General features: G+C 44.7%; 1 protein-coding gene and 1 long non-coding RNA gene across 4 annotated transcripts in view; one reads left to right on the forward strand and one right to left on the reverse strand.

The window, feature by feature from the left end:
* Window positions 1–5228, forward strand: part of SEMA3G (semaphorin 3G) — a 76857-nt gene extending 71629 nt beyond the window's left edge. For all 3 annotated transcript variants that reach the window (XM_081850548.1, XM_081850550.1, XM_081850549.1), the window contains 2 exons: window positions 721–860; window positions 3305–5228. In XM_081850548.1, the coding sequence (XP_081706674.1) occupies window positions 721–860; window positions 3305–3760 (596 nt within the window). In that variant the 3' untranslated portion in view covers window positions 3761–5228. The remainder of the gene's footprint in view (window positions 1–720; window positions 861–3304) is intronic.
* Window positions 5229–5354: 126 nt separating this feature from the next.
* Window positions 5355–16241, reverse strand: LOC309335496. The gene is made up of 3 exons (XR_014153543.1): window positions 15739–16241; window positions 12367–12572; window positions 5355–8080 (listed from the first exon to the last, which is right to left on the reverse strand). It is a non-coding gene; the product is annotated as an uncharacterized lncRNA (long non-coding RNA).
* Between the last annotated feature and the right edge of the window lie 201 nt (window positions 16242–16442).

The raw sequence follows: 16442 nt of genomic DNA on the forward strand, positions 1-16442 counted from the left end.
TTTTAAAACTGCAACTGTAGCAAAAACATAAGAAGAAACTATGCCAGTTTGTGTTCTATGATGTTTAATTTGGGTGATTCTTATTTGCAACTAAAAGCCAGAGGGGCCAATGAGGAAGAGTCCCTGTAAGTAGGGAATGCTGAAGACAGTCACCTCTAATAGATGAGAAGTCTGGTGGAGAGGGCTAATGTTTTACTGCCAGACAGGAAAAAATGGTGCTGGTGTGGGACATGGCTGGCAGGGCATCCTGATATGATGTCTGCTATTCCAGACACTTACAGGGAAGTTTTAAAACACCAGGCTTGCCAGTCTCAAGGATTCTTAACGAGGGCATTGTCATAAGCCATATCCACAGCCCTTGAAAACACAGGGTGGTGGTGAAAATGGCAACAGTTTGGGCAGCTAGCATTAGCTGAGGCTTTCATTATGTTATCACAGATGTGCCTCAGAGGAGCCTTCATGCACTTAGAAAAAAATAATTCTTTTAGTGTCCCCAGGTGTACAGGTGAAGCTTTTGCTTGCATGTGACAAACCTCTCTGTGCCAAAGAGCCACACAACAAGTCCCTGGCTCAGCAAGGCTTTAAACCCAGCCCCCAACCCCTCCCCATGTTCAGCTGCAGTATTCTGCCCTGTTACGCAAGCCGTGGCCCTCTGCAAGGAGATGGGCTCTTTCTGCTCAGCTAGCAGTCTCTGATATGGGCACCCTCCTGTTTCCATAGTGGATGATTTCGACAGCACGGAGGAGAAGGTGGTCTATGGGACGGAACACAACAGCACCTTCTTGGAGTGCATCCCAAAATCACCCCAGGCTGCGGTGCAATGGTTTGTACACAGGTCTCCAGAAGAGTTAAGAGATGAGGTGAGGCCAGTCCCGTTCTTCACTTTCTCAATGCTTTTGCTTCCTTTTCAATAGGATTTTTTTAAATAAAAAAAATATATCGCTAAATGCATTCAAATTCTAACCTTGTTCTTCCTGCTTTTTTTGGGGGGGGGGTGTTCACTACCACTGTGAATTCAACGGTTAAAGCTTTTTTCTGCCATGAAAATGTGCTAATAAATATAAACAATTTAAACAAGTAAATACCCAATCCCATTCTACCCATTACACAGAATGAGCTGGGAGACTGAGGTGGAAGAATTTTGCATAGGTACCACTTCAGGCTGCAAGTAGGGCATGTATCTCCCCTCCCCCCACTTAAATGCTTCCCCCACAAACGGTTCCTTTTATGTGCAAACTAGTCCTTCAGGTAGAGGGATATACAAAACTTCTGCCTGTGGTGTTTGCAGCCTGTGGGTGGTTTTTGTTTTGTTTTCTTTTAATGGGAGAAAGCATTCAAAGATATGCTCCCTCACTGCAGTCTGTAGTGGTGCAGTTCAGAATTCCACCCTCTCTCCAGCCACTCTGGGTAATGTGTAGAAAGGCTTTGTCTATGCCTAACTTGGATCTTGTCTACATTTGAACTGGATCTCACTTAGAAGCCACACATTCTCTATTCAGATTTGATCTCAGTTACACACACACAGGCTGGGAGGAGCGGAAGGGAAGTACACCTGTTTAGTTCCACAGAATACAGATGACCACGCATATTCATCTGGAGTGCCACCAAGGAGGAGCTGGCCTGTGTCACATCCAGTTAATACAGACACCTCCTGCTCAGAGGTCAACAGATTCCAGAGGGCCCTTTCTTTGTACTTCCATCTGGCCCCTGTCATCTCACGTGCTTTCCCCCCCTCTAGACCCTCGCCTCACTTCTTTAACCTTTCCTCATTTGGTTTCTTAGCCTTGCCTGCTGCATGGATCTCCGCTAGGAATTCTTGAATTAAACGGAAAATGGAGAAGCCCACGCTCCTACTGTGTGAGGTCTCGCCTCTCTCTTCCCAGAGTTAGCAGGCTAGTCTAATTCCCAGGGCTGAGAAAGATGTGATAATAGTGTGGGGTTTCTGAAGGGGAACTCTCTGGAGCAAAAGGGGCAGTTGAAGGCTGGGCTGGCCAGTAAACACAGCTGGTAAGTTCCAGTCCAAGACTGGCAATTGCTAATAAGGACAGCTCTGGTGTCATAAAGAGAGCAAAGTGGTGTCAAGACTCTCTCCTACCTCCCTCCAAACCCCATAGCTTTGTTAAAGGACCACACAGAGCATTGGAATGCGTCGTTCCTGCTTGGTTCCTTGTTCTGTATGTAAGACAAATAAATACAAATTATTCCATCGTAAGGGGGGGGGGAGGAGGAAAACATTAAATGGATTCTTATGCGCCTCCACCCTATTTTTTCAGTGTAGACTTTGAATGCAGAACCATTTGGAGGCAAGGCTTGTGTCATAGGACCTGCCCGGAATGGTTTTACAGGTGAAGGATGTTCAGAGGAGAACAAAGGCTTCATAAAGACTGAGCCTGTTATGTCATTTCTTCATGCACTTAAAAAAAAGCAAATGAAGCTTATCCATCTAGTAGTTTAGGTGGTCCTCCTGGGTGAAGGAATTAGCTCCGGCAAGTGCTGCTTCCCTGAAAAGGGTGTTGGTTGCTTATCGCATAGGAATGAGACCCCCAGAGACAGTTACAGCTTAATTGCCAAGAAGGGATAGGCAGAGACAGGGAGGCTGTATGGATGGGGAAAGTGATAAGATGAGAAGAGTTGGTTTCTTTACAGAAAATGTTTGTACATCCAATCTCAGCCTGTGTTGAGGGAATCTGACAAGTGCAATGTTGTGCAAGCTTGAGACAATGACAGGAGAACAGCTGGGACTTGTATTCCTTAGCAGGAGGCAGGACTCCAGGCTGGGACAATCCTGCCTGCTCCATATGAAAGGAGGCTTGCAGCTTGATAGGCTGTTTCAGGAGATAATAATACAGAAGTAAATGAACTTTAGCTCAAAGAGCAATGGAAGAAAACATCGGAATTGTACTGACTCTCCTCCTCTGGGCTTCACAGCAACTCCCCCAACTGCCACCAACCCTTGTCTCATTCTTCAGCAATCATGGAATTTTTGGGGAAGATGTAATTTTGCACCCATTACTGCAGGGATCTACTTGATGACAGCAGTGCCACTATGAACTTCAGAAAAATACTGGCAACCCTTTCTCTTGATTCCCTGAAATGCCTTGAATACAGAGGTGGAGATCTGTAATTTTAGACTCCTTTCCATAGTGTTGTGTATTACTTCAAAATGTGCCCTCCTGCCCATTTCTACTGAGGAAACCCTGAAGTCATTCCATGATGGCACCCCTGCTTTAGTAAGCTACAGGGCACCACCACCCAGAATCTAACCTCCTGCTCCATTTCTTTTCCCTTAACCCTTTTTCTCCAGGTGAAAACAGATGATAGGATCATGAGGACAGAGCAAGGACTGCTCTTCCGGAAGCTTTTCCGCCAGGATGCGGGAACATATTACTGCAAGGCTCAGGAGCATGGCTTCACTCAGACTGTCACCAAAATCATGTTGGAGGTGATCGAGAGTGAGCAGCTGGAGCAGGTCTTTCAGCGGGAGCAGGAGGAGGAGCCGCCTCGCCCGCTGTGCCGGGGGCCTGATCCCCGCATGCTGCATGGGCAAAGGATGTGGTTCAAGGACATCATGCACCTCATCGGCTATTCCAACTTGCACCGGGTAGAGGAGTACTGTGAGCGCGTGTGGTGCGGAGACCGCCAGCTGCGGCACAAAGGCAGGCCCCCCAAGAGCAAGAACATGCTGGATAGTGGCAAAAAGGGAAGGGGCAAGCAGCACGGAGAGAGGAACCGGGTCCCTAGGCAAGCGGCTGCCACATAAGTGGAAAGGGAGCCGACACATGGCAGGAGGAGAACATGAGAGGAGGAATGTCGGCATGGACCAACCTTCCTCCTCGAGAATGAAAATCAGCCCCTCTAGGAACTGTCCTTATGATAGGAACTTGTCCTTTTGGAAGGGGCCGCCTTGCTGATCAGCTGAGCCTGGAGACATTCCTTGCTGGAAGCACATCACTTCCCTCTATCACTTGCATTGGAGACAAGGACTCAAACACCAGACCCATTTCCTTCCTACCCTGTCTTGATGTATTTCAGTTGCACCTTGGGGGGTTGGTTGGTTGGTATCAGGTCTGGGAAGGTGTGGGTCGGCTTGAAGACACTACTCTCTCCATGCAGTTGTTGTGTATATTCAGTTGCTGCCCCCAATGTTCAATATGACTGAGCCACAAAATGCAGAGACATAAGGGCTGAGGATCTAACCACGTGGCAAAGGAAAACCATCAGCAGAAGTACCGGAAGACAAGCCAACAGCACTCTGCTTAGAAGTCTGGGTGGGAATAGTGGTGAGTTCCTGCTGGGAACGGGCAGGATGGAGGCAGGCAGGTCTCTCCTGCAGGTGACAAGTGACAGGCACATTCAGCTGCACGCAACATGTGACAAAAATCGCCTCTCTGAAGAGAGCGGATGCGGATTCCAGTGGGATCCCACCTACCCCCAGCAAAAATAGATAAGGAATGAGCTATGGATTGTAATTGTTCTTTGGTGGTAGTGAGGCAAATTCTGTTTGTCAATCTTAGGGATTTCATCTGTCCAGAGGCAGGAAGCAGTCTAAAACTTTTGGGGAATTTTAACTGATGCGGCTTAATGTGGTCATTTGTGAATGCAAAGCCTACATTGACCAGAATGCTAATTCACCTTGCCAGTGGCTCTCTTCTGCTTGACCAACAGTCTTGATGTTAACACTAATAGTGCAAAAAGAGGCTCAACGGGAATTTATAGGCCAAAGAAAACGTTATGTTGCAGCTGCACTACAACATTAGCCTGCTACTACTCAGTTACAAGGCTGGGGCTTTCAGGGCGGGAAGTGAGTGGCAGGAGAGGAGTTAAGCACATCCTTCCACCTGCCTCCTTCCTGCACTATGTGTCCCCTTCCAGGAGTGTGTTGGAGCTGAGGAGAAGCCACCAGGCTAATATTTATACGTGGCTGCAGCCATGTAACACGTAGCTTGGCCCTCAGTTGTACATACGTGAATTTTGCAGGCTGCCTCATACCACCCAGAGCAGACTTACATCTTTCCCACCTGTGTCTTTTGAGCATTCTTAGCTGCATTCGCTGGGCCACGCAACATCTCTTCAAGCCTGTGTCAGAACTTTGGCTTTAAGTGCTCTCCGTCTTTCATTCCTGTATCTCTGAGGCTGTGTTGATCCCCTAGATGAAACTGATTAAGCGCCAACAGCTGAATGAAAACCACCAGTTTGTTCAACAAATAAATTAAACCCTTATGCAGCAAGCTCAGGCTTGGGGGCAAGTCTTTTCTCTTTTGTTTTCAGTGATTCACTGTACAGCTGCACAATGAATGGGACTCATAGCAAGCTGTGCCCAGGACTGAAGTTTATTGCTAAAACTTCTTCCTACAATGTCACTCATTGTACAGTCAAAAGTTGATTGTTTTCTCCAAACACATCGAACAATGCATGTGTCGAGGGGCCAGAAAATAAAGCTCAACTATCTATGGTTTTTTGAAGAGATTAGAAAGGTTAGCAGTGAACAGACGCCTCCTGAAATAAGATGTCCTCTCAGTGACCAGTTTCTGGAGAAAGCACTATTGACACAGTCAGTTTGGTAATAAATGGGCAGATAAAGACCATCGGGTGGTATTCAGTAAAACTTGGTTGAATACCACCCAATGTCATCTGTCCCACCCCCCTTTCTGGCTGTCTCCAGACAGTGTGCAGTTGTAACACTGGACTGGATGAACTTTCCTAGGAAGCAGTACCCACCTCTTGCCCTGAAGAGGTGTAAGTCAGGGTTTGTGCAGTGGTCTCCGGGCAAACATTCAGAGTTAACTGTGTTATCTCTGCTCACCTGGACTTGTGATAGATCAGCTCAGGGACTGGCATACTTTCCTTGTGACTTGCTGATGTCATGATGTTTCAGCATACAAAACTGGGATAAACGCGCGCTTCTCAAAAACCAATAAAAATGGCAAAACACCAATTGTTTTATATACTATGCACATTAACATCCTGGTGTATACACAGTCTCAGTTTGAAATCCACTTCCATCAGTCTCCGGTACAGCAAATGAATATTTGGTATAGTGCATGCTGATTTTAAAAGATGTCATTTACATGAAAGGGATCCACCAGAATTTGGCAGGTAGAACAATTGCATCAACCTTTCATGCCAAAAGATGCCCATCAAGGCAGGGAGAAACAAGAAGTTCTGTCTACCAAGCCCAGGTTCTACCTCTCCTTTGCGACCGGAGTTTAAAAGTCCTCAGAGCTGCAGTACCCTTGTGCACATTGAAGGCAGTTAAATTCAGATAGGTCAAGTTAGGGATCAAGAGATGGGATGATAATACAACAAGTAGCAAATAAGACATGGGAAGCATTATTAGGAAGGATTAGGGAGCAGTTGCTGATGAATAAAAAAGAGAAAACATCTGTGATAAAGGCAAAATTAATGGTAAGTATACTTCAACATAATACAAATATTTCCTAATGCAGCTTGTATTGTTACGGTGCAGCAGCTGAGTTCTCTCTCTTAATAATGTTTGGTTCTGAAGTCAGTGGAATTGGCACTGATGTGTCTTACGTGTCCCAGGATTTATGGTGGGATGAAGAAGGATGGGATAACAGAATGGCATTGAGTTCCTCCTCGAATGTCCTCTAATTGCCCATTGCAAATTGAGTGTGTGCTTTGTTCTGTGTTCAAAACACTTTTCATGCATCACCAGAGTCCCATTCAAAAGATGTCTCTCAACTTTCTGTGCAGCAAAGACTTATTGGTGAAAGGGTGGCTTTGGTATTCCTAGCTTGGACACGGGAAGAGAAAAATGTTCCTTCCAGGAATGTCATTGTATCTGTGCATGTCATGAGGCAAAGCTCATACTTCCTTGAGCCCCATCTTTTGTGTCAGGACAAGAGGAAAGGCCTGTTTTCTAAGCCTGGTTTAGGGATAAATATTAGGGTCAAATAGTCCTTTCACTCCATATGACCCATTCAGAGCAGTGTGGAAATGGCATGCAGTGCAGTGTATCTGCTGGGATCCCAATTAAATGGAGGGAAGTAACTGTGGTTCATCTTTGGAAATACAGCATTTGGTCTCAGGAGGAGGTACAGTTCACTGAGGACAAGTACGGACCCTGTGAATGCCACAGGAGGGGGGGGGGTGTCAGCAAACTAGTTCTAAGTGCATACAAAGCAGGGTGGGCTATTGGTTGGAGTAAACAAAACAACACTGGCAGCTGTCTCTCCATGGCCGAGGGTCTACTCTGGGTAAAAGTTGAATACAACCCGGTGGTGTGAAAAGTGATTGGGGATAATAACTTTAACAAATGCATCTTGCTTTCTGCAAGCACTTTAAACACACCTTTCTTGTGTCTGAGGATTAATAATATGTATGAAGTTGGAACTTTTGCAGGCCAACTTTTGGGTTTATATTTGATTTGCTGCTGCTGTGACTCTTGTGAGGTAGCTGTCGAGGGAGGGAGATAATAATGCACTGCTTTTCAGTCATTATTAGTAATAAGAGTGTATTGGACTATATGTGCTTCATATTTGGCTTCCAAACTGTTCTGGACAATTTAACAATTTCCATTGCCCCTTCATATGAGATCTGTCCATTTATTCACTTGTCCATTCATGATTGCTGTAGTTACTAACAATTACCCACTCAAGTGGATGGTTTAATAATATTTTGCCTCACTTTTAATGTGAATGGGACCCTATGTCTTGCACAACTATGGATTTGTTGTGAGAAGTTAGGAAAAAAACAATTCCCCCCACCCTTTTGCCTCAGAGCAATTTAAGGCAAATTATCTTTTGATTGGAGCATATTGAGGGGATATGGAAAGCTAAACTATTAAGCATGTAAAGATTCCCAAGACATTAAAATGACTTATAGGCAATACTATTATTATGGGGGGGGGAGAGATTGGAGTTTTTAAGCCTTGTGTGTAGAGCATATACTTGACATCTGATACATCCTCTGTCAAGAAAACTCTCTCAGAAAGCAGACAGCCTTTATGATCTTTGCCTTCTCCAGCTACAGTCCCATGAGCTAATGTGCCATCAGGTCTTTGAAGCTGGGTGTGTGAAGGGAGAAGACAGGCAGACAATGAACTTCTTTCCTGCATCTGCTGGAATATAATTACATGGAGTTTATTTTTGCAAAAGGCCTACAAAGTGGAAAGTGAGCATGACATGAGGTAAAATAACAAATAGTGGGAGATCGCAGAGAGTGGATTTCACAGCCTGTGTATGAACATGATTTAGACCTTTCCTGTGCACTAGACTCGGGTCTCCCCATTTGCCTTGACTTCTCAAACTTGTGTGCGGTCATTCACCTCAGTGAACAAAGCAGGATAAAATCCCGTCATTCAGATGCTTCATACAAGAGTACTGAATCCTACCACACCTTTTTGCCAGACTAAATTATTGCTCAGTGCTTCTAAGTGTTAAAGGGCACCAAGTTTTTCCAGAAACCTAACAACATGATCCTAAGCACCTATTTGGTGTCAAATTCTATTGATTTCACTGGAATGTGCAAGTGGGTACATTTAGGATCTGCTGCCTGAAGTTTGCTTTCCCCCAAAGTAAGCCCCATTAAACTTAGTGAGACTTCCGGGGAAACGTGCTTAGGGCCAGGTTGCCAGAAATAACTTCTTTTTAGTCCACTATGTGTTATTAGATTCACCATCTTTTCAGATAATAGATTTCCAGGGTGGGTTCCATCAAATTCTAAAACCCACTGAGATAAATTACAGTTAATATACCAAATAAAACAACCACCAAAGGATTAAGAGCAGCAGTAACAATGATTTAAAACCAGCCGCTAAGATGAGCTTGGGTATCAGAAACTGGCTGAGAGGTCGATGTGAATAACAAGAAGATTCATTCAATTTGGTGCCAGGCAAGAATCCTGGAGGAGGGCAGTCTGCATGGCCATTCTCAGGGTAGTCACAGGTTCCCCACCTCTGATGTAGACAACACTTGAGCTAGATAGACCAAAGATCTGAGTCAATATAAGGCAAGTTCCTTGAGGGTACACTGAATGATAGGATTACTCTCTGTTCGCATTAAACACTCCAATATCAGCTTCTTTGTAAGTTGGAAGGCAATTGCCAGAAGCCAGGTTGTGGTTAGAATGAAGCTGTGTTCAATATTCAATTAGCACTACGCAAAACCACAAAGACGGGAAAATGTCATTAGGAGATTCCTTAACAGGGACCTGGTGGAGACAGGAAGAGATGCTGGAACCCTTTCAGACATGGATTCCAAGAGGGTGGAATGATTTTCATCATTCATCTCCATTTCCTTTTCCTCACTCAATATTTTAACTCATTTTGTGGGTCTCAATGTCTCTACTTTCAAGGGCTCTTCCAGGCGGAAGATTTTTCACATGCTAGCTCCTGGAAGTCATACATGATTAAGTGCACTGAACAAGATTAGTCCAAAAAGGAGTTTGCATCTAGCAAGATAAGTGTAGTAGAGCAGGGATGGTTAGAGGATAAGACTAGCCCACCACTGAACCCTGATCTCTCGTAGGCCACCCATCTGGCTGCTGGATTTTATTTTATTTTATTTTATTTTACAAAGAAAACTGGACTAGATGGATCTCTGTTTTAACTGGATAAATATTCAGCATATTCAGTAACATGTGCCTCAGATTACTTATACCTTAAGAGGACATTAGCATCCTTGCTTTGTCCATTTAAGCACATCACTGAATCCTGAGGGGTGGTGAGGATGATGATACTGAAGTCATTCATGAGCCAACTCTTGTGATGGAGATGCAATAGTAAGTGTGTGCAGTCTCCTCTCTCCATGGGATTCAAAGCCTCCCTGAAAAACTGTGTTTGGTTTCAGTAGTCTACAGCCAATTATATTTGGGAAAGCTTTGGTCATATGTAGGGCCACAGCATGTGTTGGAAATCCTCCTCTCCCCTTTGGTAAACAATACTCCCTGCCCCAGTACAGGTGGCAGAGAACAGAGTGGGCCGCATAGGGTCAGTGTTTGATTTACAGGGAGCTCAAAAGAGACCAAGGCCCCTTCACGTTTTGCAACAAGACTCCCTCAGCCACTGTTCTTAGAAGGTATTGGATGAAACCATGCTTTGACTAAAATTGGGAGCAGGGTGGGAGGGTCAGGAGGTGGGCCTTGCAGATTTTATTCCAAGGCTACTCACCTCTCAGACCCCCAACTGACCTCTCTGTGAAGCTTAAAGAAGAGAGAAGAAGGGGGCCACACCACAATTCAGTAGAGTGTTGCAAGTTGCTAATCCTCACGCCACCACGAAGCTTGTAGGGTGACCTTAGATCAGTCACACACTCTCAGAATAATGTGCCTCACAGAATGGCTGTGAGGATAAATTGTAGAGGGACAATGAGCTCCTTGGGGTAGAAATGCCTGTATGCACAGACATAACCTCTCAGCCTCACGTGTGGCAGATTGGAGCAGAGATGTATAAGGGATTTCTGCGGCACAGCCTGGAGAAGGAACCAAATCCTCCTGCAGCCGGCAGCAGTTTTGGCTGGAAAAGGCAACTCTCTGTTTTTATGGGGACAGCATGATCTCACTTGCTCAGTAAACTCCCTCAGGCTGATAAGGATCTTGCTCCTTCCTGCAGCCATCAGGCCTCACACAATAGTGTGAACCACCAGTCCTGCTGGGAAGAGCATTGTTGCCAAATGTGAAACACACACATACAAAAGCCACTGCCTGCCTTGGACTAAATAAGACCAGGGGGTGTTTATAGACCTTAGCACTTCCGAGTGGGCGTTCTTTAACATACCAAGACAAAGGATGGCACAATAAGAAATTGTTCCATGTTTACTGGTGTCTGTTCCCTTCAGGATGTGAGGATCTCATTAACAATCCCACACATTTGGCTGCTGTGCTGGAAGAGAGGGATGCTGCCTCAGTTATCAGTCATCCTTTCATGTGTGCAGGCAAGAGGGAGGAAATGACAGCTGTTCAGAGATACACAACTTGGAATGGAGGCTCCGATTCAATTACAGTATCTCCATGATGGAGATAAACAGGAGGGCTTTTTGTTTTGTTTTTGTTTTACTATGCAGACCCACATTTTCAAAATGTATGTGGCTGTTGCTATTGTTAGTCGTACTCGGAGTAGAGAATTAATTCATTTCAGTGGGTCTATTCTGAGGATAATTTAGTAGAATATAACCCACACAATGAAGAAGTGAGGTCCCATGATAAAGCAGGTTATCTAGGGAATTAGAAAAGACAAAATAATAATGAATGAGCAAATGGCATTCAGTAAATCTAGTTATATAGTCTTCATGCAGGAAGGTTGGTTTAAAAACAGGTGAATCTCCTTTACAATTCTAGGATGGAATGTGCATCAAATGAGCTGGATGTTTTGTTTTGTTTTTGCTACCTACTCCCCACCCCCCTTTTTAAAGAGGTAAAGGTAAAGGGACCCCTGACCATTAGGTCCAGTCGTGGCCAACTCTGGAGTTGCGGGGCTCATCTCACTTTATTGGCCGAGGGAGCCGGCATACAGCTTCTGGGTCATGTGGCCAGCATGACCAAACCACTTCTGGCGAACCAGAGCAGCGCACGGAAACGCCGTTTACCTTCCCGCCGGAGCAGTACCTATTTATCTACTTGCACTTTGACGTGCTTTCGAACTGCTAGGTTGGCAGGAGCAGGGACCGAGCAACAGGAGCTCACCACATCGTGGGGATTCGAACCACCAACCTTCTGATCGGCAAGTCCTAGGCTCTGTGGTTTAACCCAGAGCGCCACCCGCATCCCTCTTAAAGAGGTAAATCAATGCTAATACAGGAAATATTGTGTATTTTTAAAGAGAAAGTAAATTAACTCAGTTAGTAGAGCATGCGACTCTTAATTTCTGGGTCGTGGGTTCAAGCCCCATATTGGGCAAAAGATTCCTGTCTTGCAGGGGGTTGGACTAAATAACCCTCGTTGTCCCTTCCAACTCTATGATTCTGACACACTTATGAAAAGAGCTCTCTCTAGGGACTAGGAAAAGTGGAAAACTCACTTTGGAATCCATCAACACTTTTGAAATTTCAACTGCAAATGAAGATCATCAAACTCTGCTGGCTCCAGAATCTATGGATCCTTGGATAGGCTTCCTCCTCCAGTCTGCTCCTCTGGGAGATTTCTCAGCCCTTCAACTATGTGTCAGATTTTTGGATGTTAACGTAGGCTGCGTTCAACAGCATAAAGTTTTTCTTTAATGAGGCCCGGGTCAGGATGGAACCGTATTGCAGTGCCCAAATGGAATGAGAAACGGCTGCATCAGACACATTGCTCCAACCTACTGAAATCAACAGACTGCACAGACCAGAGGGACAATTCATTTCTGGTCTTAGAGCTCAGAGGCACCATTTTGCTTGGTACAAATACACCTGTTACACAGTTTTCACTTACTTGTTAACATTTGTACTCTGTCATTTCCTCCAAAGAGCTCAGCGCTGTATTTCCACTTCAGAACACAACTCTGTGAGATGGAAAGACTTACGCACGGCTACTTGGTGAACTTCGTGGCAGTTTGAACCCGGGTTTACCACATACTAACCCAGCACTCTAGCTGCTGTGCCACACTGGTGCCAACGCTGGGGAAGGAGCTCCATGATCTGATGAGCAGATAGGTACAAAAACAGATAAAGATAATTTTGTGACTCTGCATAGAGGTAAGGTAAGGGCCAGAGCTCAGTGGTAGAGCCCATTATTTTTGTGCTCTAAAGTTTAATAGGTGGCATTTGAAAGACCAGGGAGCAGATTGCTGTGAAAGGCCTCCACACAAGACTTCAGAGAGCCATTGTCAGCGAGAGTAGACAGTAATGGGCTGAATGAGCTGTGGAACATAAGAGCCCTGCTGGATTGGCCCAAGGCCCTTCTAGTTCAACTGCCTGCTTTCTTAGTGGTCAACCAGATGCCTATGGAAGCCTTCCAGGAGTGCAACAGTGCTCTTTTCAGCAGTCTCCTCTTCTCCTAATATCACAGTCTTCCCCCAGGCTGCCCTCCTGAGTCCATGTTCCCATAATAGGAAAAGCACAAAAGAAGTGGGACATTTGAAGCTGGCAGTCGCTGCCAAGATGGAACATGTAAACAGTGCCCAAGCATTCAGCAGAAAATGGAGCAAACAGTTTTCAAGAGAAAGATAAATGCCCTAGGAAGTACGTGGCCACTGAATGACAACTGCAATTACCTAGAATAAACTGTGGCATTCTTAATTTTAAGGGTCCTGATCCATCTTCCCTTTGAAGTCAATACCAGCCTCCCTACTCAATCTGCAATGAGAGGCTAAAGTGTGCCTTTTGTCAACACAATAAAATCCTTTGCCAGGAATTATTTCCATGGGGTAAAGAGCTAATGCAGCCAAGCAACTTGGTGGAATCTCACAGCTGATTAGAGTGGGCAAATACAGTGAAAATGCCACCAAGACGCTTGCTTGCATTCTGTTTAATTAAATGGAGTTAAGTTAATGTTTACCGTGGGAAAAGGCACAAGGGAAAACACGATGTGTTTCTTCTTTTTTTAAAAAAACATTTTAGTTGCTTCTTTACAAAATGTCCAAAATGATACATAAAAATTAGAACAGTCCTCTTTGAAAAAGATAGCATAAACAACATGGTAAACCAGCAGAAGCAAAATCCAATTAAAAATAAGCTCAGGCTGCCAATGTTTTGTTTTTTAAAAAAGCAGACTTCCCAAAGGGAGATTCCTGAGTCTGATGGGGCTGGTTGTGCTTCTTGGGGAAGAAAATTCCTCAGGGTGGGTGACAGGCCCCCATGAAAGCCCTCCCCATGGTGCCCTCATAGTTCTAATCTTGGTGAATAAGGGAATGCAGAGTGCAGCCTCTCTCATGAACCTAAAGTGCATCTGATGGCACAGATGTAGAATGACTGCCCCCAAACCAGCCATCTCAGGCCCTATGAGCAGCAGGGAAGGCCCTGTTGGTGGTTCTGCCTCTGGCAGTTGTCTGACTGGCACTGATCTGTGAAAGTGAAGCCAGCAGGGGTGCAACTACTATTAAACACAATATAAAACTAAAAGAATATAATCCAGAATAAAAGTGTAAAACCACACAAAGCAACAGCAAGCAGGGAGTCTCATCTCCCATCCCGCCAAAATGTTAAGGAAAGTGGGGGAAAGTGTCATGGGCCAGGAGTTAGCTTCGCCTGCTGAACAGCAGCCTGAAGGGGGAGAAGGCAGATTGACTCCACCTGCAGCTGATCAGCCTTCAAGGACTCAGAGGTGAAGGCACTGCTGAGAACTATCTGGCTTCAGCCTTCTTAAGCAGAGCTTCCAGCAGCAGTCAGATGCTGGTAACAACACTTGTAGTTCCTGGCCTGACCTTGTTTCCTGCTTGTCTTGACCCCGACCCCAAGATCATCGGATTCTCTGACCCCTGGACCATCTGACCACATGAATTGCTGTTCGCCCACCCTAGGACTGGACCTGACTCTGGATGCCAACTCTGCCTCCAGGCAAGTACACCTCAGAGACTCTTCTGGTTGGCTGGCCTCCCACTCCACTAAGCTCTGCACAGTGTTGCTCAGCAATGAGACTACAACAAAAAGGTTAATTCCACATATGTCAGCATAAATGATTTTCCCCACAAAGTATGCTACTGTAACTCTCTTATCTGAGTTGCTGGTCAAACTAGCATGTAGCCATAAAGAGTTCAGCTTATTGTATTAATTGCTGGGGAGTGTTGGACACTTGTGAAGACTGTTGAAGAAATCTCTGGAAACATAGAAGACTTTAAGAAAAGCTCATCTGATAGAAGTTGAACATCTTGCAAGACTTCTGAACTTGGAGAACTCTGACAGTTGCAGGACTTAGTACTTGCCTAGTGGACTTTGGCACAGCAAGGACTTTGAAAGCAAAGAACCCTCTCTGGGCTCAGAGAGTAAAGACTTCTTGTAGCAAGTGTTAGTAGTGTGTGTGTGTGTGTGTGTGTGTATTGTGTATGTTTTGCCAAGTAAAAGCTAACTCTGCGGTGAGCTTAACCTCTTGACTGAACTTCTGTGGCACATACACAACACCCAACACTGGGCAAAGAGGTATGTCCTCACATGCCATGAAAACTATGTTATTATGAGACACACTTAACCAGGGGAAGTCATTCTGTAGGCATAGAGCCAATCTAGACCCCTGCAATACAAATCTCATTGGATCATGGAACCACCAAAAGAGCCTCTTCTGCAGATCTGGGGCAGATTGGTCTGGGAAGAGGCATTCTGTTCAATAGCTGTCATAACCTGCCTATACAAGTACAAATCTATATACAGTGGTACCTCGGGTTAAGAACTTAATTCGTTCTGGAGGTCCGTTCTTAACCTGAAACTGTTCTTAACCTGAGGTACCACTTTAGCTAATGGGCCCTCCTCCTCCTCCTGCTGCTGCTGCTGCTGCTGCTGCACAATTTCTGTTCTCATCCTAAAGCAAAGTTCTTGACCCGAGGTACTTTTTCTGGGTTAGTGGAGTCTGTAACCTGAAGCGTCTGTAACCTGAAGCATTTGTAACCCGAAGTACCACTGTACTACAGCTCAGGAATTCTGACACAAATGTCCACAACTGGTCACCATCAGAGCTGCACTAAAACCTAGTCTGAGGCAATCAGATAATACTAATATATTCTAAATGAGGAATTTTGAGGCCAAGACAACTGATTAGCACAAAGTCAGCTATGGTAGAGATTTTTTAAAACAAGAACAACAACAACTTGCCATTTTACTTGCTATTGTTAATCTATCATCAGTAAGAAATCCTTGCTGATATATTGCAGATTACCTTGAGATGTACCAGTCAATTCCTTATTCATTCCCTATGCAGGTTCCCCTGTCCCCCCCCTTTTTTTGTCTGTCAAGTTTTTCTCTTTAAATGTTTTATTGTTAGCATTGGTCCAGCCCCGTCATCATGGAGTCAAGATGAGTCAGATAAATAAAAAAAGCTTTTAAATCACACACTGCATGTGTAGATCATATTTTTGAAACTTTCGTGGTCAGATGGAATTCTCTGTAAGCTGCTTTTATTGTTATAATCAATCAAATTATTAATAGTAAAAGAATAGCAACTTGGGAATAGTTAGATGCATGTCTCAGGCTGTTGGTCCAGCTTCTGTGAGGTTTGCCAAACACATGTTTGAGATGCATGGCTGACAATTCCCCAGTTTCCAAAGGCGCACATCTTCTGGTAGGGAAATGAAGTGCGGCAGAACCCAGCATATATGGGGAAAGAAGGGAGCTAAAGAATGCAAGATTTATTAATATTTATCATCTGTCCTGTGTTAAAGAACTGTTGCTTATTCTAGAATACTCTGGATTGTATAATATAAAAAACCCTGTTAAACCCAAAAAGCTCTACAGTCAGATTTTTTTATTGCAGTTTTGGATTCAGTGATTTTTGTTGGGTCACGATGTGAAACTTTTCTTGGAAGACAAGGTCAGTATGGACTGAAGATTGGGCCTGCTTTCAGAGTTGCTACAAGATTTGAA

This window comes from Podarcis erhardii (genome assembly GCF_964252035.2).
Source record: "Podarcis erhardii genome assembly, chromosome: 2".
In the NCBI taxonomy this organism is placed as follows: domain Eukaryota; kingdom Metazoa; phylum Chordata; class Lepidosauria; order Squamata; family Lacertidae; genus Podarcis; species Podarcis erhardii.